Source organism: Monosiga brevicollis, genomic scaffold (assembly GCF_000002865.3).
Source record: "Monosiga brevicollis MX1 MONBRscaffold_14 genomic scaffold, whole genome shotgun sequence".
Classification (NCBI taxonomy): Eukaryota; class Choanoflagellata; order Craspedida; family Salpingoecidae; genus Monosiga; species Monosiga brevicollis.
The window spans coordinates 33493-46830 of record NW_001865051.1 but is presented as its reverse complement, the minus strand read 5'-3'; the positions used below and the strand labels follow the sequence as shown (position 1 = coordinate 46830).

The window sequence follows — 13338 nt, the reverse complement described above, 5'->3', positions numbered from 1 at the left end:
ATGCTTTGGATTTGATGTGCTTGGTGTGGGTTGATGTGCGCACACGCGTTCGATGGCGTAGTCGAGGGCACGACCTATTTCATCTACATGGGCAAAGACAAGGTCGAAAACGAAGACCTGATCAGCTATGGCTGGTCTGATGACCTCTGGTATGCTGCTTGGATGCCCCACACCTGGGTTGGGCTGTCCTTGTCTCAACACTCGCCACGCTGCACCTGGTAGGTTTCACGTTGACAAGCTGTCTTCAGCCCACGTCTACGTGCGGTTGCCAGAAGGCACCATCAAGGGCTGGAAGGATCTGCCAGAAGAACTCATTTACCAGTGCTGCCAGCTCGTCAAGGCCAACAGCATCGAGGGTATGTACAACGTTGCTGATGCAAGACTGGCAAGAATCCGGATCTAGGCCTCTGGTCTCATTGGCGGACACCTTGTGTTTTGTATTTCTTGAACGGGGGCTGGGGGCATGATGCTACGCAGGCAACAAGAAAAACAACGTGTCCGTGGTGTACACGCCATGGTCCAACCTGAAAAAGACCTCTGACATGGCGGTCGGCCAGGTTGGCTTTCACAACAACCGCGAGGTAAGCCACGCCCCTGTCTGGATTCAGGGCTACCTGGTGTGCCGTGAGCACTGCCTTTCCACTCCTCGATGCAGCCGCTCATCGCCAACCGGGTGCTCTCGGGTTGGTTGCGGGGTTGCAGGTTAAAAAGTTTTTGGTTGAGAAGCGCGAAAATGCCGTGATCAACGCCTTTAAGAAGACAATGGTTTGTGTTCTTTTTGGACGTGCATGTTGCAGCAACACGGGTGGCTCTGTCGTTCTCATTGTGCTCTGTCATCCTCATTGTGCTCTGTCGTCCTCATTGTGCTCTCACGATTCGACTCAGGATGAACGGTATCCCGATTTGCGCGCCGAGCAAGCCGCTCGCCAGCAGCGAGACGTGCGCCGACAAAAGTGCGTCGCGCCATTATAGCTTATGACACAAGACTCTCGCTCTTCTTGTGGTGCACTCACCTTGCTTGCGGTACATCTGCCTGCCGCACTTATTGTGACCGTTGCAGGGGCCGTGAGGCCGCCCAGCGCGCGCGCGAGGCGGACGAGAAGGCTGAGCGTGAACGCATGAAAGAATTGCAGTACGTTCGGACCCAGTTTCTGGGACCAACGCGCTCGCCGTGAATTTACAGCCCTCTGATCATGATGGTGGGTTGCACGCAGGTCATATTCTTCCCTGATGAAGGACGATAAGATGTCAACCAACAAGGACCAAACTGTCTCAGTCGAGGATTATGAGGATGACTTTATGTAAATAAGTGTCACCCGAGTGCAAAGCTCTGGTCGAGCGCTAGATCAAGCCCATCAGGGATGCAGCATCCAGGAAAAAGAAGCCAAAGACATGACAGGGTGGCTCAGATTCTGTGGACACCTGACCTGAAACGCCAGTTGTCGTCTGCGTGTGTGCTGCGTGTGCTGCTCGCATCGCTGCAAGGCCTTTCACGTTTTTGAATGCAGATGGCGAATGCGGTGAGAAGTGTGTTCCTTTTCTCAGCTCAGCGGGTTGAAACAGGTGTTGTGACCAGAATCGGCTCCAAATCTTCGTTTGCAAAGTTGTATCATTTTACACCCAAAAACCTTCGTTCAACCTATATCACATTCCGCTCGTCACCCACAAGTCACACTTGACCACACTTTACATGTCACAAAGTGCGACCAAAGTCACACTCCAGTGTCATCCAAACGGCTCACGTTGTGTGCGCGTGGGTGCCCAACGTCGAAGTTCGACGTCACATCCCACAGCGCCACACGGCATTTTCTTCTTCTTCGTGCAGTAAAGGTAAGTCACTGACTTGATCAAGTTTCGGCGGCAACGGCAGTGGCGGCGGCGGCGGCTGTGTGTATCGCTCGTTCAGGTCTTGAGGCTTGTTCTCTGTGTCTGTGTGTGTCTGTATGTGCGTGTGTGCTGATCCAAACATGCTCATGTGAATGTAGCCGAAGACCAACACGCACACCGACGTCATGGGTGATTACGGCCGTTACGATGACGATCGTCGAGGTGGCAGCAGGTAAGCGGCGTGCATGTGCTCGGTCGCCTGTGTGTACTGGCCCAACTTGTGGGCAAACGCTCACATTGATGATACGTCCTTGCCGGCTTTATTTTTTTAAAACAACGCTAGCGGTGGCTACGGTGGCTCCTACAGCAGCGGTGGCTACGGCGGCTCTTCCTATGGCAGTGGTGGCTACGGCGGTGGCGGCTACGGCGGTGGCGGCTACGGTGGCGGTGGCTACGGCGGCGGCTACGGAGGTGGATATGGCGGTGGATACGGTGGTGGTGATCCCATGGGGGCCCTTGGGTCAAACTTGCGCTCCGTCGACTGGAAGCAGGTCGAGCTGACGCCCTTCACCAAGGACTTTTACGTCGAGCACCCCGAGACTGCTGCGCAGACGGATGAAGATGTACAGAACTTCCGTGCCTCACATCAGATTTCAGTCGAGGGTCGCGATGTGCCCAAACCCATCACAACCTTTGAGCGTGCATCCTTCCCCGCCTATGTCATGGACGTGTTGATGCGCGAGGGTTTCTCCACCCCGACCCCGATTCAGGCTCAGGGCTGGCCTATGGCGCTGGCTGGCCGCAACATGGTTGGCGTGGCTGACACCGGTTCTGGCAAGACGCTTTCGTTCATCCTGCCTGCCATTGTACACATCAACAACCAGCCTCTGCTCCGCCCTGGCGATGGCCCCATTGCGCTAGTGCTGGCGCCTACTCGTGAGCTGGCGCAACAGATTGCCGAGGTGGCCCACAAATACGGCTCGTCGTCTCGCATCAAGACGACGTGCGTCTTTGGTGGCGCCCCGAAGCGTGGTCAGGCCATGGATCTGGAGCGCGGTGTTGAGCTGCTGATTGGTACGCCTGGCCGTTTGATCGACTTTTTGGACACACGCAAGACCAACTTGCGCCGCTGCACATACCTTGTGCTTGACGAGGCCGACCGCATGCTGGACATGGGTTTTGAGCCCCAATTGCGCAAGATTGTGTCTCAGATTCGTCCTGATCGTCAGACCCTCATGTGGAGCGCGACCTGGCCCAAGGAGGTGCAACAGCTGGCTTATGAGTTTTTGGGCCAAGACGTTATCCGCGTGCAAATTGGTGCCATTGGTCTTTCTGCGAACCACCGCATTAAGCAGCACGTCATGATCATGCAGGATTACGACAAGCAGCGTGAACTTTTCCGCCTCTTGGACGAAATTATGCGTCAGAAAGAGAACAAGACAATCATCTTTGCCGAGACCAAGCGCAACGTTGATGACCTCACTCGCAACCTCCGTCGTGAAGGGTAAGTTTAGGCTCAGACTGTTGATGGTCTATTGGCTGTTCCATGTTTGTTCTTTGGGCAGGACCGTCGTTCTAACTCTTTCCCATCGCGTTTTGTGAAGCTTCCCAGCCATGTGCATGCACGGTGACAAGCAGCAGCGTGAGCGCGATACGGTCTTGGCCGAGTTCCGTGACGGCCGCCATCCAATTTTGATTGCCACCGATGTGGCTTCGCGTGGTCTTGGTAAGCTCGTTTCTTGCTCATCATCTTGCGGCATTGGTTAAAAATACAACAAGTGCACCTGGCTTGTGGGCCTACTTTTGCGTTTGGTGAAGGGAACCATGTCAGTCAGGAATCCATACAATTTGTTTCGCGTCTGCAAGGCATGGGCATTTTCGGTTCCTTGTGAACTCGTGCTGCTCCTCCATGCTTCGAGGCTATGCCTCTGGCTTATGGAAACAGTGGTCCTTTGGCATGGCATTTGCCATGCACATGGATCGCGACTCGAGTCAACGTTGCGTTTAGGGCTTGCTGTGTGGGGAGTGGCTGTGTCAAGGATCCTTCGTCTGAAAGCAGTGCGCACATGATGCGTTCCGCTTTTGGGCCTGCCTTTCTTGGGCGTTCTTGAGCCATAGTCTCCGCACGTCTTGCCTTGAGCGCAGCACAACGACTTGGCGCTACACCTTGCATTGCGCTTCTGTTGCCTGGCGTTGCGGGTCAATGCCCGTCTTTGCTGGGGTCGATTCCACGCGTGTTTAGGGAACACGCGCGCAGTCACTCTGGTGCCTACGCAGCCTTTTCCATTTCGCTGCTCCTTTGGCTACCTTTGGTGTCTCGTGCGCGTGCTCTATTGACACACCGTGGGCTCGCCCATCAGCTTGAGCGCTGCGGTAGTCTCGTGTCCCATGCTCTTTTTCTTTGCTGGTGTTTCAAGTTACCTCTGCCACGCCGGCGTCGCCCTCCGGCACTACCGTCAGAGCTAACTTGGCCATCGCATTTGAGACGAAGCGCGAGCGTCTCCATTATTGTCGCCGATGGTGTTTGCACCGTTGACAAAATGGTCACGTTGGTCTTTTTTTTCTTTTTTTTTTCTTTTTTCTTTTTTCTTTTTTTCTCTTTCTTTTTTTTTCTTTTTTTTCTATTTTTCTTTTTTTTTCTCTTTCTGAAAACGTTTTATCCATCATTTGCGTTTTGAGGTTCACGATTTATTTCATTTGCCTGACAACTGGTTTGGTTTGTGTTTGCGCTCTCCCTCCGGGTGTATCTCGTTGTTGTGGGGTGGGTCGCTGGATGATCGTGCTGTCCGATGTTCCTTGTCGACACGTTGCTGTGGCATGTGATCAGACGTGAAGGACATCAAGTACGTCATCAACTTTGACTACCCTAACAACTCGGAAGACTACGTGCATCGCATTGGTCGTACGGCTCGCGGTGGTGGCGAGGGCACAGCCTACACGTTCTTCAGTAGCAAGAACGCCCGCCAGGCTAAGGATCTTGTATCCGTCCTGGAGGAGGCCAAGCAGGAAATCCCCCGCGAGCTGCGCGATATGGCCAGCATCTCGTCATACTGTAAGTCCTTTCTCGAGTCGTCTCGTGCGCCAGGCTTGTGCTGTGGCTGTCGTGTTATTGCTTGAAAAACGTGATGAGAACCATGAGTGAAGACTTGTCCTTCGACCCCTGCCACTCTTGAGTTTTCTCGGGGTGCGCGGTCGCGAGTCGCGAGGATCCGAGTGACTTTGGGGCGGAAGTTGCTTGCAGCTTTCCCACCCCGAGTCAGTGTGGATCTCACTCAGGGGCCATCTGATTTCTTCGGCTCGGGTCATCGATTGAGCAAAACTTCTCGCCGCCGCATGTTTGATTTTTGTGGGGCAGTGTGACAGTGATGATAAACCTTTTTGCTTTCATATCAACTCGACCCATCGTGGGAGCTACATCGATAGGACCGAGTCACACTGCCCTTCTTATTTGTTGTTGTTGTTTTTCTTTCTTCCTTTCTTTTATCTTGTGTGTACGCTCCTCTCTTGATCAGCAGTATCTCATGGTTTGTTTTGTGTATGCTTTCGGGGTTTGCAGCGTCTGGCGGTCGCCGTGGTGGCGGTCGACGTGGTGGAGGCGGCGGTGGTGGCCGCGGCTTTACCGGCGGCAACAGTGCACCTTATGGTGGCTCTGGTGGCGGCTATGGCCGATACTAAGCGCATGGTCTATCCGGGGAGGCAACGGGCCGCTCTGGAGAGAGTTGCCTTGTGTGCGTCGCGCACAACCATTCCTTGACATCCCTTTAAACACAAAGCAATCGAATGCAAAATATTCAAGTCTCAAAGCTCAAAGCATGTTCTCATTGTCAATTCGGGAAAGGGTTGGACATGAATGAAGGCCAGGCGCACCGTTTTGCAGGATAAGGTCTATGTCGGTAGCTACTCATCAATGGGATCGCCATACTTGGTGAAGCGCGGCGTCAGGCGTTGACGGTCCAAGGGAGACGTTGGCCGTGGTTGACTGGGGTCTTGGTGGAGATCTCCATAGTTGGAGGCCGGCGGCTGTGCAGGCGATTGAGCACCGCCCCAATACTGGTCGGGTTGCGACTGCTCAGGGTGCTGTGGTTGGTGATATGGTGATGCTGCTGGTGGTGGCGCCCGTGCATAGGGGTTGGGTTGCTGTGAAGGCTGTGAAGCAGAGGCGGGCGTGGCCCATTGACTACGCTGTTGTTCCCGAAGCGCGGTGTAGGGTGAGGCAGGCGCGGCGGGCGCTCCATTGGTCGTGTTGTTCGAAACGACGGCGTGGGCTTGTGGGGCCCGTTCAGCCCAGTCATTTTCGTCACTGTACAGGGTCTCAGTAGGTTGCGGGGGCACGGGTTGCTGTTGTTGCTGCTGCTGTTGACGGTAGGGGTATTGGTAGCGTGCGGGTGGCGCAGCCTGGGCTGGTTGCTCTCGTTCCAGCTGCTGGGAGGCAGAACCGTAGCCGGATTGCGGCATGGTTGAGTATGTAGGGGCTGGTGTGCTGGTAGCGCCTGGTGAGGCGTGGCGTCCTGGAGCGTGCTCGGCAGCATTCATAAAGGCACGCAACTCATCAGCCATGGGAGAGTCGGACAGCTCAAGGATTTGGCGGATGCACTGTGTCTGGTAGCTTGCAACTCCAGCGTAAAAGCCAAAAGCCCCGAGGCCCGTATACCAGGCTGCGAGGGTCAGATTGGTTGGACGAGGCTGGCGGCGCATCATGACTACGAAAGCGGGAAGGTGGGGATGAATAAGGAGTGAGGTATGATAGGTTGAGGGGCAAGGCCACGCGCAAACGTCGGTCGGTGCAAGACGAACCGACATGAGCCAGTGCGGCGCCCAAGCCAGCACCGACCACACCGCGAGTGAGGCTGGCGCGCTTGCAATTGCTCAAAACCTCTTGTTCACGTGCTGTGGGTACGTAGTTGGGTCCTAATACACCGCCTGGACCGGGGCGGGCTGGCTGCGTGGCTTGCATGTCTGCTGTTGTTGACGTGTCGGATCGTTGCTGAGGTGTGTTTGTGTACGCACAGCGTGTGTGTCAGCAACCGCGAAGAGAATGTCACCAGGAAAGAAACAAAGATCCAACGTCACAATCACACCATCAGCCCCGCGGGCAAAACGTTTGTATCCCAACCCCAACAAATGAAGCCTGGCCACAGCCAGACGGCTCCCGCGCCAGTGTCTTGCCCCCATCGCCCGACGACGGAGCTGTGCGCTGGAGTCATCTCTCCGTGTTGCAAGAGCAAGTTGGTACGTACCTCTTCAAAGTAAAGAATAAAAAATACGAGGAGAGCGGATAAGCGTTGGGAACGGCTGTTGTTCGAGAATACCTCATTGCCAGTCAAACAAAAATTACAATGAAGCAAGATGGAAAAATCAGCACCTCAGCTATACAACAAATTCACTTGCCTTGCATCGCGGCCAGCAGCTCTGTGTGTGTGTGTGTGTGTGCGTGTGGAGTGTTTCTTTTGTTCTCCGTGGCGAAAGGTTCTTTTGTTTCTCAATGAAACACATCTCTACATATGGCTTTATTTCAACACTAAGCACCTGGCCACCTTGCTCCATTCTCTGACCTCACGGCCTTGGTTTTAGCGGTTGTCTCTTTGGTATTTCTTTGTTGTCACGAGTACGTCTATGTGTGTGTGTGTGAGAGAGAGAGAGAGCGAGAGTGAGTGAAATGGCAGCGCCTTTGGGACATGGGGTTAACACGGAGAGGGATCATGTTCAGTGGGTCTGGTTGATGAGGGGACTGCTTGTCTTGGCATGATCAGGTTGCTGATTGAGGGGGCTGGTTGAGCTGACCGTTGTTGGTTCAGGAGGGTCGGGTCAGTGTGTAACCTCGAGTCGCCAGGCGCACAGCGGGGATGGAAGAGACGTTTGGCGGCTTGCTTGCAGCTGGCTTTTTTTTTGCCGTGCCTGGTACCCGAATGTGGCCAATGCTATAGGAGGAGCGCTGTTTGAGCTGATCTGTTTGCTGCGCATCGCACTCTCGCCCTATTAGACCGTTTTTTTTTCCTCTTCATTCTCCTAAATCCGACAAGATGATGGCTGCTGCTGTTCTCCGTCGTAGCGCCGGTCTCGTGGCCCGCTCGACCCGCTCTCTGACCGTGGCTCGTGCTCTCAAGGCTGACCAGGCCCCCGCTGTCGACCCTGCTCTTCGCAAGAGTGAGTCTTTGCGTTCTTGTATCCTGTTGTGCAGCAGCAGCAGCTTCGGATTCGTTTCTGGGACACTTGTCGCCTCGACTGTTGTAAGCTTGTGGCTCACCTGGCTGGGCCCTGTTGCCTTTCTTTGCCTCTCAATTTTATTCAGCCATTATTGAGACTGCTGACCCCGCCACCGTCGAGCACGGCGTTGAGGGCCGCATCCCTGACAACTGGGAGCAGGCCACCGGCATGGAGCGCAAGGAGATGATCGAGATGGCCAAGGGCAACTCGGTGTGTTAATGTGCTCTGCTGTGTGTATCCAGGGTCAGGCTTGGCCGTTGACCCTGTGCCTATGGCCCATGTCCTCTTTAACAAACGTGACTCGAATCCTGGCTCAACCACCGTTTCATGTCGCTCTATTGCAAAACTTGTATAGGATCCCTTCGGTCTCGAGGGTCTCAAGTGGGGCCCCGTCGGCACCAAGGAAAGCCCCCGCATGATCCCCTCGCACGTGGATGAGCGCATTGTTGGCTGCGTTGGTATGTATCGCTGCGTTGTTTCTTTTGACGGCCCCCCTTGCCCCCCGAGAAAAAAAAAATCATATCACACAGCAGCCCTCTGCACGCTGGTCTGTTGGCTCCACCTTACTCTTGGCTGCTTTCTTCTTGTCCTCGCTTAGTGGACCCCGAGTCGGAGGTCATCACCTATTTCAACCTCAAGGCCGGTCCTCCGGTCATGGGTCCCGATGGCCAGTGGTTCCAGCTGCAGAAGACCGAGGAGGAGATCTCCTGGTAAAGCGGAGCTGCCTGAACGTTTGTGTATGCCGTGCCCCGTTCTTTTTGAGAAAAGAGGCACACTCTGCCCTCTAGGCATTCAGCATTCCGTGTTGCCCAGGCATCGGTGTTATGTTTTTGCCTCGGTAATGATCTCCCCTCTGCTTTTCTACTTTTTCACCCCATCTTGCCCGTGGCACCTTGCGCCGGCCTCTTGCTAATGGCGAGAGCGGCGAGTTTGGCGCGCTAGCTTTGTGCTTTTTTTTTTTGGTCATGTTGGCGGGTAGTGCAGTTGCGGCCCTCCCCTTCTGGGTGGTCACCGTCCTCACCACCTTGTCAGCGCATGGCGTTTGACCCAGTCATCCACACTCTTAACATGTGGCCTCTGGTTCCATGTGTCTTTTCTAATCCACTCATCTCAAGTCTGCATTGGTTCACCTGGCACCACATTCATTTTGCTTTGACATTGTGGAAGAAGGCTGCTCATCAAGTCAGGAAGCTTGCAACCGTTTTCCACAATGCACTCCACATTGAAAAGTATATCGGATATAATTACGCCCGGGCTTCAAGAGGAGGAACTTGGCATTGGGGCGCGCGTATGTGTAAACCCCCCCAGCCATTTCGAAGATTTACAAACCAAACGGGTTGGCCGCACAGCGGCGTCAAGTGGGAGGGAATAAGCAGGCATCTGGGCTACAGGTCCTTGTACTCAAGCATCGTGTACTGGCAAGTGCTTGTAGGGCGGATGTAATTCGCAAAAGACTTCATGCGAGGTCTGGACGTCAAAGAAAATGAGAGTACAAAACAAGCGAGGAGAGGATGGTCGTGGGGACCACAATCATACCTGAGCTGCTGGCCGAAAGGGGCCGTGTTCCAGCCAGTCGAGGGGTGCTGAGCCCTGTCGTAAACGGCAAAAAAGGGACACGTGAGACACAAAGGGTAGTACTGGCTCTTCTCGGGCTTGGGGTGTACTGCAACCGGTCGACCCACCATGCCACCGATGGCTTGCCAGTAGTGGGTGGCAATGGCCTGGGCCACTGTGGCCAAGCCAAACGCCTCACCCTGCCGTGCTTGCTTGCACAGTGTCAGCCAGCCGTGTTCTAAACTGGCACGATACAAGGGCACGCTGGTGGCGTCCCAGGCAAGGCGGGTCTCTGCGGGTGGATTCGCTTGGATGGAAGCTTGTAGCCTCTCTGTGAACCATCATTTCCCACCCCTCGAATGAGGAATCATTTGCTGTTAGCACGAGCTTGGGGGGAGAAGGCTCAAACAGGACTGACCAAGCAGGACCAACGGTGCGACGTAAAATTCCACCGTTTCGGCCTGTATGTGCACAGATAGAGTCAAGCAGGTGCCAAGGTAGGGCCCAACTACATGCAAGTTATACACAGCATCGTCTCTTTTGTACCTGGCGCTGTGCGGCAAGTTCGTCTTGCTCTTGCTGGCGCGCCCGTGCTTCCCGCTGCTGACGCACCCGTTCCCGCTTCTCCGACCTCTCACGGGCCTCCTGTTCGGCTTGAAGAGCACACTGCTCGCGGCGACGAGGCTCAAGTATTTCCAAGTCCTCCTCCACACGCTGTAGCAGCCAGCGAAACTGTAAACGGCCCAATTCCATACCATGGTAGCAGAGCAGTGAGTGAAGCAGAGGTGCGGTCAACCAAGACATCAAGACAGAATGGCACATACGCCATCCAGCACGGCCACGCGCGACCGCTTGCTGTCTGTCAGGGTACAGTCGGTCACATGAAGTACAGATTTGTTCTTCATTGATGCTATGAGCCGCGTCAAGCATGGTTAGAGCCGCTGCCCTTAGAGCTGCAGATTGTTGGGCCCTCCACACTTCTGGCTGCTGTGCTTACCCAGTTGATTAAGAGCCAGTCGCTGCGCGATGGTACGACTATCGATGCTCCCAGTTAGATCACGCTTGTTTACCTGCGGAAGCAGGGGTATGAGCAAAAGAGGTAAAACCCGGGCCAACAAATCGGTCAGTGCAGCGCACGGTGCGATCATGCACGGGACGGGAAGGGGGTAGGTCGGAGATCCAACGCACCAGAACCAGCACGGGCTTGCCAGACAGGTAGTCGTGTTGAAGGGAACTCCAGAGCGCGTCGCGAGCCTCGTTAAGCCGGCTCTCGTCGGAAGCATCAACCACGTAGACGACTCCGTGGACCTACACAGCAGCACGGGCCGTTATGCGTTGTTGCAATGTCAGCAGGCAAAGCTGCGTCAGGATCAAGGCTGGGCGTGTGAGGTTGGACCATGTCGTTGTTCCGCAACGGTCCGCTGGTGACATACCTCGGCAAAATAGTTGGGCCAAATGTCGCGGATGCGAGCGTTGCCACCCACATCATAAACCTCGCACGGCTGATCAAGGATGCGTAGCTTGACCGCATTGAATCCAATGGTCGAGGTCACGTCACTCAGCGGTTCTACCCGTATCGGTCACGGCGTGACAGCAAATCGTGGGCATCATGGCGCACGGGGTGACGTTGTTGCTTTAGCAGCCGAGGAGATACACACCTCGATTGAGAAGGGCCAAGAGGCTGGTCTTGCCCGAGTTGTCCAGCCCCAAAAACATGAGCTTGGTCTCGCGTGGCGCCTGCCCCGTGCCCCGACACGACAGAGCCGCGTTCTGCATTAACGAGAACATGGTGTCTCTGTTTTTTTTTTTTTTTTCAAAGTTTGAGCAAAAAACGAAAAAAACTGGTTGTTATGCTGTTTTTTTGCTGACAACATGTTTTGTGTGTGTGTGTGTGTGTGTGTGTGTGTGTGTGTGTGTGTGTGTGTGTGTGTGTGTGTGTGTGTGCTCTAGCGTTGTTTCATTGGTGTGTCTCATCAGATCGTTGGGCGCAGAGCAGGCAAGGGGGAGGGCGGGGTGCTCGAGGTGGAGGCGCTGTACGCGTGTATTTAACTTCAGAAACAGACATGAAAAGACGAAGAAGAAGAAGAACAAGAACAAACAATTGGAAAAGATATCAAGTGCGAAAGGACAACAAGAGTCAACGTGTGCAGACACGTTGGCCAGGACCTAGCTTGAGCGGTTGCGGTGCGCGTGCGCCGGGCGCAAGCCGTTGCAAGTATGACGGGTTGGGACACAGGTGCAGCTAACTATTCAAAAGGGTTCTTTTCCGAAGTGGCAAAGGGGTTGTCATCGTTGTTTGGTGCCGCCGCGGGTTCGGCGCCGGGCGCATCCGTCTGCCCATCATCAATAATGGGCTGGCGATCATCATCGTCAAGATCGAGCTGGACTTCGGGCTCACGACGACGGCGCCACCACCTATACAGTACATATGGCGGGTGAGAGGCGAAGAGCAAAGCAAGGGAAGAGGGCCGGGAGGCCGACCCCGTGTGGCCATTGTGGAATGGTAGGGGTAGGGTCGCCGAACATTGGCTCGGACGCACCGCATCATTGAAGTGAAGGAGAGCATAAACCAAGAGATGGCAGATATCCAAGCAAAATAGCTAGCCGTCTTGAATTTACCATGGAACTTGGGAAAGATGTGCTCTAAACATTCGTCAAGCGGGTGCCACGCGAGGAAAACGGGTATCAAGTGAGCGCAGTAAGCCAGAAACAGATGCACAGAGGTGGGCACATGACCATGGCCGAGCCGTGGAAAAGACGTACTGCCATCGTCATTGAGTACGGCGTGCGCGTTGGCATCGCAGGTGTCATAGCCCACTTGATCAAAGCTGGGTGATTGACAAGCAAAACAAGAGCAGACAAGACGGGGATGAGGATAGATGATGAACATCACACAAGCCGGCCGGAGCAGAGCAGACGCAGCGATTAACACCTCACCTCTCACACGTCTTGTGCAGTGCCACGGTCAGGAGAATGCCCATGGCCACGGCGACAATCATGATGAGGAAGGAGAGGATGGCCATGGCCACATTGATGCCCGTGGTTCTGATCATCACGAGCGAGATGGAGAGTCACGAGCGAGGCGAGGGCACACGGATCGGAGACAGAGAGACAAGGCAGGGAAACGACACAGGGACGAGGGGAAGAGAGAAGGGAAGAAACAAGCACAAAGCAAGGCAATAAGATGAGAGGCCAATGCGAGACGCAGAGCAAACGGGATTAAAGTCCACAGGGGAAGGCGCGTGCATACTTGAAAGGCTGGGCTCTTTTTTCAATGAGCTTGTAAAGGTTAAAGCCCAACATGAGCATGGCAAAGGCGCTAGAAATGCTGCCAAAGGCCACGACAAAGTTGCAAGGCACCCGCTTGTCCGCTTTCTCGATGGAGAAGCAAGAGTGAGGCACACAGCGATTGGCACCAACGACCTGCTCGCAATACCAGTCCTTGGGGCAGTCATCCACAGTGCTACAAGTCTTTTTGGTGTCGATACAGTCCAGCAAGGAGGTGTTGTGCAGGCGCACGCTGAGCATGCACCCCTTGGTGTCCTGGTATGAAAACTTGGTGGTGCCCACGAGACCGGCGGCCGTGAAACCTCCCAGAATGGCCGCCAGGTAAAACACGATCCGCATGGTCGCCCAGGCCTTGACCTTGCCGCGGCCCTCAGTGGGCTCGGGAACCGTTTCCATTTTCGACGGTGCAAAGACGTTCTAAGGAAAGCAAGCCCCGATGCATCAGCTACACCCAATCCCAGTCCT

General features: G+C 54.7%; 6 protein-coding genes across 6 annotated transcripts in view; 3 read left to right on the top strand and 3 right to left on the bottom strand.

Moving 5' to 3' along the window:
* Positions 1 to 87: 87 nt before the first annotated feature.
* Positions 88 to 2229, top strand: MONBRDRAFT_26344 (uncharacterized protein; the record flags this gene model as incomplete). The annotated part of the gene is made up of 11 exons (XM_001746853.1): positions 88 to 149; positions 223 to 356; positions 478 to 581; positions 703 to 765; positions 886 to 953; positions 1061 to 1132; positions 1215 to 1301; positions 1564 to 1700; positions 1826 to 1830; positions 1986 to 2059; positions 2171 to 2229. Coding segments are annotated over 11 exons (865 nt in total), but the record flags the coding sequence as incomplete, so codon positions are not given.
* A 104-nt stretch (positions 2230 to 2333) lies between these two features.
* Positions 2334 to 5502, top strand: p68DDX5 (p68DDX5 RNA helicase; the record flags this gene model as incomplete). Its single annotated transcript, XM_001746852.1, has 4 exons — positions 2334 to 3331; positions 3432 to 3553; positions 4655 to 4879; positions 5384 to 5502. The coding sequence occupies 4 exons, from the start codon at positions 2334 to 2336 to the stop codon at positions 5500 to 5502; spliced, it is 1464 nt and encodes a 487-aa protein (XP_001746904.1).
* A 222-nt stretch (positions 5503 to 5724) lies between these two features.
* On the bottom strand, positions 5725 to 6781 carry MONBRDRAFT_26342 (uncharacterized protein; the record flags this gene model as incomplete). Its single annotated transcript, XM_001746724.1, has 2 exons — positions 5725 to 6527; positions 6622 to 6781. 2 exons carry the CDS (start codon positions 6779 to 6781, stop codon positions 5725 to 5727), a joined length of 963 nt encoding a protein of 320 aa, XP_001746776.1.
* A 1026-nt stretch (positions 6782 to 7807) lies between these two features.
* MONBRDRAFT_37494 (uncharacterized protein) lies at positions 7808 to 9150 on the top strand. The gene is made up of 4 exons (XM_001746851.1): positions 7808 to 7971; positions 8117 to 8241; positions 8387 to 8489; positions 8630 to 9150. Exons 1-4 carry the CDS (start codon positions 7848 to 7850, stop codon positions 8743 to 8745), a joined length of 468 nt encoding a protein of 155 aa, XP_001746903.1. The 5' UTR covers positions 7808 to 7847; the 3' UTR covers positions 8746 to 9150.
* A 266-nt stretch (positions 9151 to 9416) lies between these two features.
* MONBRDRAFT_9101 (uncharacterized protein) lies at positions 9417 to 11373 on the bottom strand (the record flags this gene model as incomplete). Its single annotated transcript, XM_001746723.1, has 9 exons — positions 9417 to 9498; positions 9568 to 9916; positions 10004 to 10046; positions 10132 to 10317; positions 10410 to 10495; positions 10583 to 10655; positions 10774 to 10893; positions 11019 to 11152; positions 11244 to 11373. 9 exons carry the CDS (start codon positions 11371 to 11373, stop codon positions 9417 to 9419), a joined length of 1203 nt encoding a protein of 400 aa, XP_001746775.1.
* A 458-nt stretch (positions 11374 to 11831) lies between these two features.
* Positions 11832 to 13338, bottom strand: part of MONBRDRAFT_37493 (uncharacterized protein) — a gene marked incomplete at both ends in the record, with an annotated part of 2697 nt that continues 1190 nt past the window's right edge. Inside the window, 3 exons of the mRNA XM_001746722.1 lie at positions 11832 to 12000; positions 12523 to 12630; positions 12836 to 13290. Coding sequence (XP_001746774.1) covers positions 11832 to 12000; positions 12523 to 12630; positions 12836 to 13290 — 732 coding nt within the window. The remainder of the gene's footprint in view (positions 12001 to 12522; positions 12631 to 12835; positions 13291 to 13338) is intronic.